The following is a 16,450-nucleotide window of genomic DNA, read 5'->3' as shown; positions in this document are numbered from 1 at the left end:
TCCCTGCTTTCCCAGGCCAAGAGCTGCGTTGTCAACAAACTAAGCTGTGAAGTGCTCCTGCCACTTCTGTGTTTCCTGGCAGCTCTGCGGCTGTTCTAAATAAAAGGGCCTCGCTGTTGCTGTGATATCTAATCTATAGCACAACTAACATCCTTGAGTAAAAAGATAAGGGCTTGCCAAAACCAGCTGTTCTTGGTGTCTGAAACTAAAGAACAAATCTTTTTGATAGGCCTTCAGATCAGGGTGAATTTTCATGTCCAGCGTGGGTTAGCCAAGTGCCAAGGTTCCGTGATGTTTGGTGTAGTGTTCACATTCAGCGATTGTGCTTTGAAGTGGCTGAAAATAATGTTATAACCTTTACCTGGAAATCCTATAGCTGTCCTGTTCTCAGGAGAATTTTTGTATGTGTTCATAATTGTCAAATATAATTTTTTTGGACAACAGTTAGATTACATTCACCTATTTGTAAACCATCTTTAAGAAACATCTAATTCATAAGTGGAAAGGGTAAAAATGGAAGGAAAAAGGACCTCCTTGTCTATTCTGTGTAGGGGATTTGGAACCAAGAATATGAATTTCAGGTTTTGTTAGCTAATTACAGAATCAGAGAACTTAAAAGAAAAATTACGTCAGGAGTACCATGCATACCTAGCATTAGCTTTCAGTTGATACTTTTCCTTCTTTAAAGACAGGATAGATGAAAGATGTTTAAAGATACTGAATTTCAGTATTTTGAGTTTTAAAGGAATCTTTCTGTTTTAAAACTTCTAAGTATTTAAATGAGGTATGCTGGTTTGATAATTCTGTGTAATTTCTTTCCTGTGAATAGCTTCACAGAAGCAGCCATTTTGATTGTGGCTTGTTTATTCTGGTAATCTTTGAGTATGTGACATTTCATTCTACTAGAATAAAATGTGATTATCATATGCAATTGACCAGTCTGAAATTAAAATGAATGTAATCTTCAAGTCAGCTAACATGCACTATGGATTTTGTTTTCCAGTGTCTGAAACTTGGAGTGACAAAAACATGTCTCAGTCGGGTGAAAAAGTAAAGGTAAAGAGATGGCTGCATAGCCAAAATTTTGTTTAGAACCTATTCGTCTTCTTAAAATACTTGTGGTTTTACTGAAGTGGTAAAATAGTGAATAAATGATACCTTATTGCTTCAGATGTGTTTTTTAAAAGGCACTGTTCAGTAGAAACAGAGCTTGCATGTGATTTTAGTAATAGGCTTTCGGATGTTTGCCAGCCGTTTGGTGTTTGCTTACACATTTAGAATGGTACCTTCACCTAAGGAAATTTCATTTGACAAACCTTAATTTCTAATGTTTTTGCCCATCTGGGTGAGTTTTAAAGGGATTGTTAGCAAATAACTAATTGCCTTTTAAGTGATTTCCCCTGTATCCCCCCCTGCCCCACTGGAAGTATGCTATTGTATAAAAACTGTTCTCATCACAAACTCATCTGTGCAGCAAACATTTGGTTCCAGCTAGCTCATAGGTCCCTAAATCAAGTGGCTGCAGCTCTTGTTTAGACTCCTATTAGGTTTTCAGTCAATTGGTAGCAGATGTTGAAGCAGACTGCCCTTTTTATAGCCCAAATCTCTTTGATAAGTTTGTCAGGCACATTTCTTTTTCCTGCTTTTGTGTTACAACTTAGGCATTGTGAAGACAGGTGAACAGTTTAACGAGTAGATGATAGATCTCTACGTGATTGTATCTTGGTAATCTCTGCATTACTATAGAATGTTCTTGTTTTTCTGCATGTGAGTGTATGCATTATTGATTTTTATAGAAGCAGATACCAAATTTGAACAGGTATTTTTGACCCCTAGCTTAAAATCTTAGGTATTTTTAGCTATGCTTACAGTTTAAGGTTAATAATAGTGTGTTCTTGCAAGCTTGCAAATTTTTTTTTTTTAATCCAAGAGGAGATTTTTGTTTATGTGTAGCTCAAGGTACTTAGCAGATTTCTATTGATATCAGACTGCTTGGTAAATGGACCTGTTTCAAGGTCTGCCTTGCTATAGCAGCAAAAAGTTGATTCATTCTCTATTTTTTCCATGTGCTTTATATACCTCTGCACTTTATTGTATAGAATCAACTGAACTCTGTTTCAACTTTTTAGAGGGAAGGGAATCTCATTTATACTCAACTTTTGTTTTCTTGTCAGTTTTCTGACTCGGCAGGCTATGTGGGATTTGCTAATCTGCCCAACCAGGTTCACAGGAAATCTGTGAAGAAGGGCTTTGAATTCACACTGATGGTGGTTGGTAAGTGACTTGTTTAAGTATTTTTGACTGTTAAACAACAACAACAAAAATTTCTTTCACATAGACATATATGTCTTCCTACTTAGCAATTGCCTGTTACACAGAAGAAAAAGTTTTGAACCTCTATACGCTCTCTAATTAAATATCTTACTATTTTGTCATGTTTGGTAGGAGGGAGTATTTGTAGTGATTAAAGATGATGATTTTGAGCCAACAGGACATTCTTGTATTCCTGACTCATTGTCAGATGGTAGGGATAGTTGCTTAATCTTTCTTTGACTCCCATTTCCACAACTGAAGGCATGAATGCACATGGTGAATATCTTGCTGTTGAAATGGTGATGCTATTCTTCTGTTTTCTGCTGTTCTATACTGACTCACTCTGGTATTATAACTAAACTTTTAATTTGCCTGTTCTGTGAATGAGCACCTGTAGGAGTTTTTGATGGGAAGGCCTTTAGGCACAAAGCTGTTGTAAGTGACATGTTGAATTACACTTGCATTGAATCGGTTTAATGTTATACAAGTGCAAGCCGAGTCCACAGTACTATCACCTTTTTGTAGTAGTTAACCTTGGAATTGCGTGTTATTGAAAAATGGAAATAAGAAGAGATGCATAACACTTCCTTCTTATTCTCTGTGCTCTGTAGTACCGTTTGGGATTATTTGGTGACAGAGCATTCAGCAATGTCTGTAAAATAAATAGGTAATTTGTGATAAGTGTAGAGTGTTTTATTTGATGTAGTTTGTGATGATAAATACAGATACCTTTACCATCTCTAAGACTGGGTTAGTAGCATCTAAAATAACATGGCCAGTTGTTCTAAATGCTGACTCCTTTGATTCGTTGGGTTAGGAAAAAAGTGACTTTTTGAAATTCAGATTTAGTAATTGCATTTATAGGTTTAACTTTATTATTTTGATGTAGGACAAAATTAATGTGATCTGAAGTTCTAGAACTATGCAACTTCTTAGGTGAATTTTGAATAATTTTCTCATGATTTTCTGTTTCATGTTTCATAGGACGTATGTATCGTAACTATAAGGGTGCAAAGCTCAACTGTTTGGGATTGCTTTATTCATTCTTCCTCCTAACAGTGTTCCATGTTCAATTTCTAGCTTAGGCAAACCTTAAAGCTGTCAGAAATTTTCAACAGGAGAGTTACAGCTCCTGATTTTGTAAGTTTAAATGGAAAAAAAAAAAAAAAGCAAGCTTTTATTTCCCTGAAGTAATCTAAGTATCTCTAGATCTATAGTCAGTGCTGTATGACCTTTCAGCTTTTATTTTGAAATCTGTTACAGTAAACTTAGCATTTTCATGTAACATTTATAAAAACACTGGAGGCTTGTTTTTCCTGTGTTTTTAAAGTGCTTAGGTGAACCTTTGATGTTTTTATCTCAAAAAGTAAGGTGTGATCCTGATGAACAAATTATTTTTCCTCCATAATGTGGGCTTGGGGAAAGAGGAGGTGTTTTAAAAAGCCTGGAGTAAAAGTTGTACATACTTAATAACCTGAATTATTTTGTTTGTAGGTGAGTCTGGCTTGGGAAAATCCACTTTAATTAACAGTCTGTTCCTGACTGATCTTTATCCAGAACGTTATATTCCTGGAGCTGCAGGTAAATGTGGTTTTGCAGTTCCTCCAGCACATACCCTATGAAATTTCATGTTCTTTCAGTTAACGTTGCTTCATTCTGATGATAACTTCACATGAGACCCTTTTTTCATGCTGTCTAGATGTATTTTAACCCTCCAAATTATATTTTTTGAGCTGTCATTTTCTCATTTATATTTCCTTTCAGAAACTCAGCTTTTGTTGTTTCTTCATCAATTGTTATATTAAAAAAACCAAACAAAACAACAACCCCCCCAAACCTTTTAGGTGTCAATACACCTAAATGTGGGTTTGCTCTAATCCCCATTTCCTCTTAAGTTTTTTTTGCCTGTCATGCCTTAAATAGTGGTTAGAGGTGTAAACACCTTTTGACAAAGAATCTAACATGCTTCTGAGTATTATCATTTTATTTTTGCATATTGTCATGAGTAAATCCCCCTTTAGTTCATTGTTTCTTGTTTATTTACAAAAATGTGGTGGTAAATTTTGACTAGCTAGCTTGGCTTTTTCTTTAAAATATTTTATGTCATGTAGGTTACAATATACTTCAGCTTGCATTTTCTCTTCTGTTGCTCTCCCCTGCAGGGGTTTCTGCAACAACTGATAGGCATAATAACAATCAAAATGTGTTTTTTATTTTAGAGAAAATAGAGAGAACTGTTCAAATCGAAGCTTCTACAGTAGAGATAGAGGAGCGAGGGGTGAAACTGCGTTTAACGGTAGTTGACACACCAGGATACGGAGATGCCATTAACAGCCAGGACTGGTACGTGTGTAGATACTGCTTTGCTTGATAGAGTTTGTATCTTGCGCAAACACTACTCTAGTGAGTCTGTCTCTCTGCACTTAAGTGATTCAGCTGATGATCTTTAGATAACTTTGTACTAAAAGGAAGCAACAGGTTTTTTTATTCTTAACATTAATTGAAGATTATCTTGAATTCATGGTAGAGGGTCTTTTCTGAGTCCTTGCAGTTGAACACAATTTTTAAGTACTTCAGCATTCTGGGTGCTCATCTTCATATCATCAGTGGCATGATCATTTAGTTTGTGTGAGTTTTCAAATCAAGTTTCTCTTATTTTTGTTGCCTAAAATACAGATCTCTAGTAAAACTGTATTACTTTGTACAACTTCCTGTTTCAATTTTCTAACCACCTTTTTATGTTTCCAAAAGGTTTGGCTAGTGTTCTCTAGGCTGTCTGTGATTCTCCTTCAAAATTAATGGCCTTTCCTCCAGTAAGGTTCTCTGTGACAACTGTAGTCAACTTTTTGTCTCCATAGCTGCTCTCATAGGGCAGAATTCTGGTGGAGGGAATTTTTTTGTTTGTCTTTTACTTTCTGTGTCTCTGCCCCATCCAGTTTCCGTATTTTAAGACTACTTTTCATTCCCTGTCCTTTATATGTACTACTAGCAATTTGGATATAACTGCATATTTTTTTTTATGATCAGTTACTACTTCACTCTCTCTGACCTAAATATCACTGATAATCTTTAATGGCTGAAACAATTGTCTGCAAATATACTGGACAACAAATGTAATTGCTTTAGCATAAAGATCATGAGAAAAGAAAATGGTAAAATAGCTATGAAGGAACTGGGGGGTTTGTAACAAAATTAGAATTAATAAGTTTGTTCATAAATGTAATTTCCAAATCATTGTCCTTGTGCACTTTAACTGTGGAAAACTGATCTTGTGATAACCTTTTTCAAATAAAGATAAGATATATTAATGTGCTTACTAGGATGCCTGAATTATTCCAGTGCAACTAGAAGCTAAACTTTGACTTTCGATTTGGTTGTCTTTTAAGAAGTGCTAATAATATTTATTTTGCTTAGCCATTGATTTTTATTGACACCTTTTTGTGGTGGTGGTAGCAGTCCTAAGGCAAACAAAGAGTCCCTGTGCAGAGAAAGGGAGCATAAAGCTAATACTGGTTGATTTGAGTTCTTCACTGTAAGTTGAAGATCAGGAAGGAGGCAAATAGCTGATAAAATAAATGTCTGTAATGCTAATAGAATGTTTTGTAATTTTTTCTTGACAGAATGCTGTGTTATCTGGCACATTCTGAAGAACATTCAGATGTGTTTTTTCTTTTCTTTCTATGGTGTACTGTAGAAACAGCAAAAGTAAAGGCAGTGAAGTTACATAATATACTAAATGAGAGTTTGAAAGTGAAGCTGTAGTGGGATTTTTATTTTCCTCCCACTTTTCTTACTTTATTAAGTTAAAAATAATTGAACTTTTGGAATAACACTAAGGCATCTTTCTGGACTGCAGCATGGTCTTGCTTATTTTGTTCACTGTTGACTAGAGCTTCCTTCCGCTGGAGCTAAGAGCTCTGCAGCCCATGTATTGTGTTACGTAGAGCTCTTCCTGTTGATTGTGTTCTAATGCCCTTTGTTTATTCTGTTAAGATGTTTCTTAGAGACCTACGTGTTCAGATTTTTCCCCTTTCTTTTCAGAGGCTTGCTAAATAGAGTCATTCCATGATGATTCAGACCAGTAGAACAATTTACTGGTTTATACTTCATTTGCTGTGACAAATATTAATCATCAAAATACAGTACGGGAACAAATAGTACTTACATACTACAAAATAAAAAAATGCAGTTAATTTTAATTGTCTGTCTCTAGTCTCATTTTCTTATGCCACATAAAAGACTTTGAGCCATGAGGAGTGTCATTTTGACAAAGTCTGTTAGCCTTTACAGGATGTCATAGGGACTTCGATGGATAGACTCTTTGTTTAAAACTGTAGTCAAGACTAACCCACTTCAAGTACCTTCCTTCCTTGCTAATTCAGAGGAAGCAGCAAGTTCGTGTTCTTGAATTTATGTTTGTGTTCAGGAGCATTTACTGCAATTATGGTTAACAAGTGGATGGTGCTGCTCTCGATCCAAGTTTTATAAAGTGCTTTTTTGGGGGAAAGCTGCAATTTGTGCAGACTAACTGTTTTCCAGAGTGATGAATTTTACTAAGGTTAGTTTTGAACAGAGGTAAATCGAACTGACACGATGTCTCTAGGAAGCAGCAATCACTGGTCCTGTTTCAAGTATCTTCATCCTGAGCAGGCTTCCTAATGGCTTTTGATGTCTGTCTTTGCGTTGACGAAGGGGCTTAATTTTAGAGTTTGACTTTCAAGGATGGGAGCTGAGGGTCAATTTTATGTATTTTCTATCACAGAAGAAGTGCTAGTAAGGATTATGTGTTGTCAGGAGTTTGGCCAGTGGGTCTCCCGGCTTGGAAGAATAACAATGTTGGACTGGTAAATGAGTTATTAGAGAATGTGTTGTACTAAATCTATAAAGTTGATTATTTTTTGTTTTCCAAATGCTGTTGTACTTAAAATGGCCTGTAAGAAGAGGTAGATGATAACTGCAGTTAACCATAGTGATAATTGTTTAGATTCTGTGTGAAGGTTTAGTGCTAGCTGGAGTTCTGTATTCTAGAATCAAACTACACCTAGGATTGCTCTTGGCATCAGCTTAGGCATGTGTTTGGAGAACAGCAAAATTCTTTGTGGTGGGAAGTTTGAAGCATAGAATGGCTCTTCTGTGCATAAGGACATTGGGATCATGAGAAAAGCTTGTCCTTAAAGTAACATCTTTCATCAGACAGAAGAGAAAGGATCTAAGGGGGGGGATGAAAAAAAAAATTGCTTCATGCACAGATTTGGGATCAAATCTGGCATCAAAAGGATGGTTGACAAAGAACAGTCTACAGATTAACTCGTTAGGTGTTGCTGATCATATACCTCATTTCATCTTGGTTGCAGTGTCACAGATCATTCTTTGGTAACTACTTTCTGGCTGCTGCTAACTTTCTTTTTTTTACTGGTTTATGTTAAGTTGTATTTTGTGGTTTCTGGCAGCTTGGTAATATCGTTCATTTTCCCCCAATGGGCTTAAAGGCAACCGTTGTGTTGTTTGCTGTTACAATACAGGATGTGCTATCTCCAACGTAATGATAGCACAGTGGTGTGAGCCAGGTGTTTCCCGGAAGTCAGGAGGTACAGGACACTAACGCCATATTTATAGGGAAAATTATAGCTATTAGAGCTAGAAAACTGCACGTAAACTAATTACATTGCCAGGGAAGTGTGTGATAGTTGTTTTCCCATTGTTTGTGCTTGGTTTCTGTCCTAATATTTGTAGGTCTTCAGTCTTGTTACCTTTCACCAGCTAAGAGGAGAGTATCTAAGATCAACAGGAACATAAACTATGTTGTCCTTTTTCAACATATTTAGGTATTAAGATGCTTAAGGTCCTTAAAGACTTGAGCAGCACTAAGGTCAAAACTGAATAAATTCCATGTTTTGCTGTGTTGTCTTCTGTAGTATGGCTTATAACGGTGCAAATCTTGCAAAGATATAGATGTGTGTGTATATATATTCTACTATGGATTTATTCCTCCTAGACTGAAAAGCTCACTCAACTTTGGAAAATCAAATTCCCTCCAGGATCTCTTCCATCATTCTGGTTACTTTCTTTCATGATCTTCATTACAGCCACGCAGCCCAGGGTTGAATTTCACTGCCTGTCACAGTATTTGCCATCAGTCTATGTGTTCGTTTTCCAGATGACTAATTCTTTTTTTATGTTCTTTTGTCTGTTTCCTCAAATTTCTCTAGTCAAGTTTGCACTTTCGCATCAACAGAAATTCTATTTTTCAAGTTAAGCTTTCTGTTCAGTTTTTCCCCAAGTAATTCAAGATATGTTCATGACACAGTCATCTGCCTAATCTTATCTTCATCAGTGTGTTCATTTCCCTTCCCCTGCAGTACTTAATATAGTGTCCTTTTACATTAATGTTGTTTGCAGGTGTCTACATGCTCTGGAATATCATAAAACAATCTTCTTAGTAACGCACTGTGTTTTCTCTAGTCACTGCTCTTTGTATCTGATTAATCTATGTGTATAAATTTTGTGTTCCTTCACTTCTTTGTAGTGCATATTTTAAATTGCCTTGAACTAAGTAGGAATTATGTTTCTTTGCCAACAGAAAAGGATTCTGTAATGTAACCAAAATAGCTTAAAAAATCATGATGCTATAGTGCATGACTTGCAAATGTATTTGTAGTTAATTCAAACAGACTAGACTACCAGAATTTTCATAGGTAGCTATAGAAACCTAGCTCTAGGGTCAGGGTTGTAAATCAAGAGGATATCCGGGATATGTCATTTGTCAGCTGGTTTAAAAACAAATCCTCACCCTTTACCCCCAGAAAAAAAGCAGAAAAATCCTCAATCTTCTGTTCCTGTCTGTGTTGTCTCAGCACTGAGTGCTTTTTTTTTTCTGAGCTTGCACTTGACCTTATTATCCAGTGGACAGAGTAACACTTGAAAGTAGCTCTAGGCATAAATAGATACTTGGTGGTTACTATGAAAATATCTTTTTGCATTATCAAAATACTTTTCCTCAGTAGTAGATACAGTGCTAGGAAGTTGAATTTTTGTAACAGAAACGTTCTTAGAAGTGTGATTCTCCTCCTGTTCTTATATTTTCATAATTCTTTTTTTTATTATTTTAAAGCCGATCTAAGATGCCTCTCTTTCTTCCCCCACCTCATACCACAGCTTCAAAACAATTATCCAGTACATTGACAACCAGTTTGAAAGATACCTTCATGATGAGAGCGGTCTAAACAGGCGCCACATTATAGACAACAGAGTCCATTGCTGTTTTTACTTCATCTCTCCCTTTGGGCATGGGTAAGAAAAAGCTCTTGAGCTCTTGTATTTTAGGGTGTTATATCTTGTTCATAAGTCTGTTCATTACTTGAACTGGAAACTTAACTTTAATGTTAACTGAGTTACTTCCCCCACTGTCAGTTAGCCAATGCAATTAAAATGGTCTTTGGGGATTAATGCTCTCCTCTGCTTTGTCCCCTTTTTGGCATTTAATATTGTTTTGAAGCAGTCGTTATTATGTTGTTTATCACCCAGAAACATAAGAGCTAATAATACCCAATTTATCTTATAGTGACAATTTTAATTACACTTCAACCTTTACACAGCCATGCTGATAAGCAAGTGCTCTGACTTAATTTATTCTGGAAACACTATTTATGTAGATACTTGAAATAAATAATTTTTAATACATTTGGTCTCTTAAAAAAATAAACAAACAAAAAACACACACACCCTTTTTTTTTTTTTCCCCATTTTTTTCTACTTGTTGGCAGGCTGAAACCATTAGATGTAGAATTCATGAAGGCTCTTCATGGAAAAGTCAACATTGTCCCTGTGATTGCCAAGGCTGACACACTGACGCTGAAGGAGAGAGAAAGGCTGAAGAGAAGAGTAGGTCTAACACTTGATCATGAGTTCAATGCAACCCATACAGTGTTAAAGCCAAATATAAAGTAAAATCAAACTGAAGAGGGCTGAATGATATTGGTCAAGGACCTAATCTTCAGGAAGTGTGAGGTGGGAAATCTTCACTGAAGTCTGATGTGCTTTACCAGTTACGCTTGCTAAGAATCTGGCCATTCTTGGTTCATCTATCTTAGCAAGCAGTGCACCCCAATAGAACACGTTTTGAGCAAAATGATTGTAATGAGGGCTCAAATCATCCTGAAATGCATGTAGTGTGTAGAAGTTTCAGACTAGCTCTCATTTAGTCCGGTGGACTGAATGCCCATTAGTGGTGGCAGTGCATTAGATATGGTCTGAGAGTGTATTTTTAGTTTGATCGAAAAGAAACTTGGTTTGCCTACTCTAACTGTGCTGCATGGTTTGTAGCAAAATGCTGTTAAGTTGGGGGTGATTGGAAACTTGCTTAATAAGTGCCCCCATGATACAAACTAAAACACTAATATAGAGGCAGGACAGTTAGGCTAATATATTAGCATGATGCTTTTTGTAGCTCTGTTGTTACAGAAACATGTATGTCATCTTGTATATGTCTTTTTCCTACTAGGTTATCTGTTCATGAGAACTGCCAGGACATAGTCAGCATTGCATTGGAAAAGGGCTTTCCAGACAGTGGTACTAAAGTAAATCTTTTTGCATTGGAAGGTTTACTTGCAGTCTCGAATTTTTTTTTTTTTGCCAAACCTTTCCAAGACAGGCCAGCCACTGCCAAATATGGCATAGTGAATTCTACAGGAATAAAGTACATATTTGTGGTTGTACAAGCCTTTCACCTTAAATTTAATTTCATTTAATATCATAGAATAATCTGGCCAATGAATGCAAATATTCAGTCTTTCCTGGTTTATTCTCTTGATTCAGAATGACTTCATGCACCTTCCTTGTTAAAGAAAGGAATAGGTAGGTTGTGAGATTATATTATGCGAGAGGTGGTTCAGTAAAATTTATTGAGATCAGAAGCTTTTTTTCAGGTTCTATTGACTCAAAACCAGTACATTCAGTTGTAAAGTCTAACAGATTTGAACTCTACAAAGCCTGTGAATTTTTACAAGTTTAATAACTTATGCCTTGAGGAGTATAGAGATAATTAGTACTTCTAAAATGCAGTCTATACTTTGCACCAAAGTATGCAAACTTTTTTCATGGTAAGATTATATCTTAATCTTTTATATCTTAATATCATTTTATACTAACACTTCTTGATTTTCATGGAGGGCATGACAGATTTTTTTGATTGTGATCCTCTGGCTTCCAGTAGTCCTTTAGCATGGCTATTGGATCTTTATTCCAATGGCTTTTCTGTGTGGGTATTTTTCTGTTTTCTTGAAGAGGAGGGAGTACAGCTTTATTTAACTGGGGAAATAGTATAGTTAAAATCATGCTTACAAAATAGTACATTAGCTGAACTCAACCTAAATTCAGAAGATTTGTTTGGGTTTTTTTTTGAGGTGGACCAGTGTCACAATTAAAGGTGTGACTGTGGTTTGTGTAGGCATGTAAGCAACTACAATTTGGCAAGGTAAGGTACTGCTGGTGTTGCTGTTTTGTTTGTATAAAGCTCAGTGATGTAAGAAAACTTGCCCAAGAAATGGAATAAATCCTCTGTATCTGAAGGAGTATAAAGTGAAGACAGTTGTGATTGTAGGAACCTTGTACACAATGTAGGCAAACGTTCACTGAAAGTGGGAGAGGTGTTTATACAAAAGTGACCAGCTTTGTGGTGAACTAGGTGAAAAAAGGAAGGTAAAAAAAAAAGTCATTCATATTCATTGAGTTAAAAAGGACCTCTAGATCTTGCTGGGAGAAATTCTGTCTTGGCTCTTGAGCTTTTATTTTGTTCCTCCACAAATGCTATGAGGAGATAACAGGTACTGTGGGCAAAGTGAAAGAACTCATAGGGAAAGAACAAAGCAGAGATGTGGCTGCTTATGCTGGTTTTATCACTTCTCTTTTTCTGTGTCTGTACTAATTGGGTGAAAGATTTTTATCTGATAATAATATTGTTTGTGGAACTGCTACTTTTTATAAAGAAACTGTATTTGATCTTTCAGCAGTGTCCTTCAGGCTCAGTTTTCATAGGTACTTATTTTTTAGTTCAGCATTTGATAGCAGAATGATGTTGAAAGATTTGAAGTAGGCATTTAAATGGAGCGTTAATTATTTGACAATATAATTCAGTGGGAATCTGAATGTTCTGCTTTGTCAGTTCAAAAACATAAAATAAACTGATATAAAATAGGTTCTAGCTACACTCATCTTTCACAAAAGCAGTTCTTAAGTGAAATGAAGAGGAATGTACTCTTACCAGATTTCAATATTTGCTGTAGTTGTTTTGGGACTCTTTCTTCTGTGCTGTTTTTATCTGCTGCTTGGTGGTGTCTCTTAGGGTCAAGTACGGTATAGTGCAAATGCTGTTTGACATTTGCTTCTGTGTATTGTTAAAACTGGATTTTAGGTGAAACATGACAGTAGCACAAGCAAACATGTTTCCCAGTGTGAATTTGGAATTGCTTGTTTTTCAGTACAATTCTGTAAGTGATATTAGATTGAGGGTTTATGATGCACAGTTATTGTGGAAGATGGAGATGAATCCCAGTTTACACATCCTGTGATAAACAGATTAATTTAAAGGCAAACTCTCTTCACCATATTCAGTGCCAATCCATGTCTAGTTCTTCCTAGTTTGAGCAAAGTTACTTTTAACTAACTAGTCTTTAAAACAGTCTTGACTTACATACATGGACACCACATTTATGCATTGGCTAAATATAACGAGATGAATGACACTTATGCCGTAGTCTCAGGGAGTGGTTAGGAAACAGGTAAACAAGTCTTCATTATTTTTGTACTGCTGGCAAAGGTCACTCTACAAACTGAGTTTATACTAAGTCAAATGTATAATGTGGTTCCAAAGCTTTGAAAGCCTAGCTACTGTATATTGTTCTAACTCAAAGCATCTTGGCTAACAGAATCTCTAATCAAGAATAGAAATCAAAATCCTGCTTTGCTGACGCAGCTTGAAGTCTTTTTCTTTTTTTCTTTTTTTTTTTAGATGTTTCTGCCATTTGGCCATCAATCTAAAGTAAAATGTTTTTGTTTTGCCGCTTTGGACTAAGCAGCAAGATCAGTTTGGGGTACTTGCAAAGGAAACCCAGCTTGGAGTAATTCCTGTTTGGTCTTTCTGGAATTCAAAGTTATTTTTTAAAACTCTTAAGTGGGAAGAAATGCAAGGCAGTTTCACAAGCTGTGCCATGCAAGGCTGCTAAGGAAACCTGCTCAAAAGAATGACTTCATGAGAGGGGAACTAATATTTTGACTTTTTTTTTATTTCCCATGGGAAGGCTAATCTTTAGGAACACAGAATCCTCTGAGGCCAATAAAATTCAGATTTGAAGAAGCAAAATGCTGTTTCATTGTTAGGACCATAAAATACAGTTTGTTTTTATTGCAATTCTTTTTCCTTTCAGGAAAGCACTAGGTTTAACAGCTGTAATATATTATTCTAGCACCCCTTGTTGTTGGCTTTCCCGTTATTGTTTCACTTGCATTTTATCTTTAAGATCTCAGCCAGGTTAAATGTGCTTTCTTGTTTTATGCAGCTACTTAAAGGCATTGCACTGCAGCACTGCCCCACCTATACCAGCTGTGCATCTTTTATTATCATTTGGTGACAATTTAGTTAACTTCCATTTTGCAAAACACTAACAACATGCATTGATTTAAATGTGATTGTGTGTATGCAACTGTTAATTGCTTATTGGCAACACTTATTCCCAAATTTCTTTTTTCTTTTAAAAGTATTGCTCTCTGTGTAGGTGGAGGCTCATAATATTTTATTCAGTGTGTGCATGTGTATGAGTGTGGGGGATGTTTATATACCTGGTAGGAAAACATTGTCATGGGAATAGCTGTGGTTCATACATGGTCATTCCTCTTCTACTTGTCGGAAGAATTGTTTTATTTTAAACAGCAGTTTAATAATAAAGCTGTGGTTGGACAAGTTTTATTTATACCGTAGCTATTGGTTGCCATCATGACAGAGGATCGAGGAACCCAACAATACTATGAGAAGGCTTATTAAGACCTCTCATCTATTTGAAGTCTGGTTGTAATTGTGTTATCAAGTTAATGTCCAGTTATATATGTAGTAATGACAGCACAGGTCCATACATAGGATTTTCTGAATGTTTTTATGATTACCTCAACATCCCCTCAGCCTTGATTTTGCCCAGACTTTGTCTACTGTAAGAGTTCATTACTGCAGTAATAATGCTGCTGCTTGGTTCAGATGCCAGTTGTGGGGTTACAGTTGTAATTCATTAGGGAATGCTAATCTAGGAAGTTTGCAGAGTTAACCTTTTTCTGCTGAGACATCTAAGATCCCTTTGAAGAGAGTTATTGTGGAATCTCAGCATTCTTCATGCTCTCCTCATACCACTGTACTTCAGTGAAAGAAAATAGTGCATTTGATGGGTTTTCTGACTTAAATATTTTTAATAGTATGGCAGTAGAAGAATTCTCTTCAGTTTTGAAGAAAGGATTGACTTGTACCACCTTTTGAAACTGCCAAAGGCCTGGAATTATGCTAGCTGCTTATCCCTGCAGTGGTTTCATGAGGAAAAGGATGTATACAGGAATACAGATAGTCTATTTTTTATGTTAATCTTGGACATTAGTGACAATAAAGAAAATTGTTTATGGATGGTTTTTTTCTTAGTGGATTTTGAATAACTTTCTCCAGTTTAAGTGGATAATAAGCTTTTGTCTTTCTGATTCAAGAGACAATAGGCACTGTCTTTTAAATTTTTGTACGCATCAAATACATGAAAATACACTTTGGCTGCATGGTTTTGATGCTGTAACTAATGAATCTCTTCTCCAAATTCATTGCTTTTACTTATTTTTTCATATTAACTTCACTTTAGTTTTGGCTGCGTCTGTATTATCCTCCATGTAAATCTTCTGTTGTTTTTTTTTTTAATGATTTACTTGATATGTTCCCTAAAAATGCATTTATCTTTTGTGCCTTTTTAAAAATCTTTAAGCCTGTGTTATTTGGCACTTTGGACACTGAGTCAGGTGTGTATTTGTTAGTCTTCAAAAAATGCTGTGCAAGAGTACATTGTATTACAAATATTTTATTAGTTATGCAGCTAACATTCATAGCAAATAGTGTTCTAATTCTGATGTTTATTCCCCAAGTACAGCTACAGATTGTTGTCTGAAGGCCTTAGTTGCATCTTGATATGCTTATTTTAAATCTCTATTTCTGTATCACTGCACAAAAATATGCTAGTTAAGGTCATATGCAAAGAAGCATACATTAGGAATGTCACAAAATGCATTTAGTCAGTGAGTCTGTTTCTCTTTGAGTGGACAGACAGGTGAGTTGCTGTTCATGTTTAGCCATTTCTGATTTTTCAGATTGTATCATAGATTACAAACATTTACCTTTAATTCAGAGGTAATCTCAGCAAATGTTTTGGCTTTTTAAAATGCCTGTTAGTGAGCTCTTCAAAAGAGAATCTCTGTAGTTAGCAAATCTCAGCGATGTTTTTAAGATACTTTTTTTGCAATAGTAAAATAAAATATTAAAAATCCAACCAGGTCTAGCATACGCTTTCTTTCTTCATTTTAAGGATCTGATTGATTTCCTACTTAGTATTCCTTTCTTATATCTCAAAACATGTAGGTTGCTTGCTGTGTGCTTGTATACCTTGTACTGTTCTTTCCAGGATATTTAGAGACTTGAGGTTCAAGTCTCTGTTGAATGAAGAACAAATGAAAAATGCTGGGTTTTTTTCTTCATAGGTAGAATGGAATTAATGCCATGTAAGATAGTCTTCTAGGACATAAACTAATTTGGTAGTACATAAACTCAAAGCATAAGTAATAGCAATTTCTGCTAATGATTTTTTTTCCAAGCGCTATTAAACTACTTAAAGCAGAAAAACGTTCTGAGTTTTCTAGATGTGACAGTGTAGTAATTCAATTGTATATATTTTCAACTTAATACCTCTTCAATGAAATAATTTATTATTCTTCCTTTTTTGTAAACTTAAGGTTCTGGATGAGATTTCTGAACATGGCATTAGGATTTATCAGCTCCCTGATGCAGATTCTGACGAAGATGAGGAGTTTAAAGAACAAACCAGAGTTTTAAAGGCAAGTTTCGCTCCTAATT

At 35.7% G+C, this 16,450-nt stretch overlaps 1 protein-coding gene across 3 annotated transcripts in view; it reads left to right on the top strand.

Moving 5' to 3' along the window:
• The window catches only part of LOC142037288 (septin-2), a 40,553-nt gene that overhangs the window by 4,744 nt on the left and 19,359 nt on the right, over positions 1-16,450 (top strand). For all 3 annotated transcript variants that reach the window (XM_075041566.1, XM_075041565.1, XM_075041564.1), the window contains exons 2-8: positions 1,004-1,056; positions 2,175-2,274; positions 3,808-3,894; positions 4,533-4,656; positions 9,469-9,603; positions 10,077-10,194; positions 16,330-16,431. In XM_075041566.1, the coding sequence (XP_074897667.1) occupies positions 1,030-1,056; positions 2,175-2,274; positions 3,808-3,894; positions 4,533-4,656; positions 9,469-9,603; positions 10,077-10,194; positions 16,330-16,431 (693 nt within the window). In that variant the 5' untranslated portion in view covers positions 1,004-1,029. The remainder of the gene's footprint in view (positions 1-1,003; positions 1,057-2,174; positions 2,275-3,807; positions 3,895-4,532; positions 4,657-9,468; positions 9,604-10,076; positions 10,195-16,329; positions 16,432-16,450) is intronic.

Source organism: Buteo buteo, chromosome 11 (assembly GCF_964188355.1).
Source record: "Buteo buteo chromosome 11, bButBut1.hap1.1, whole genome shotgun sequence".
Taxonomy (NCBI): domain Eukaryota; kingdom Metazoa; phylum Chordata; class Aves; order Accipitriformes; family Accipitridae; genus Buteo; species Buteo buteo.
The sequence above is the reverse complement of the archived record's forward strand: the minus strand, read 5'-3'. Positions and strand labels throughout refer to the sequence as shown.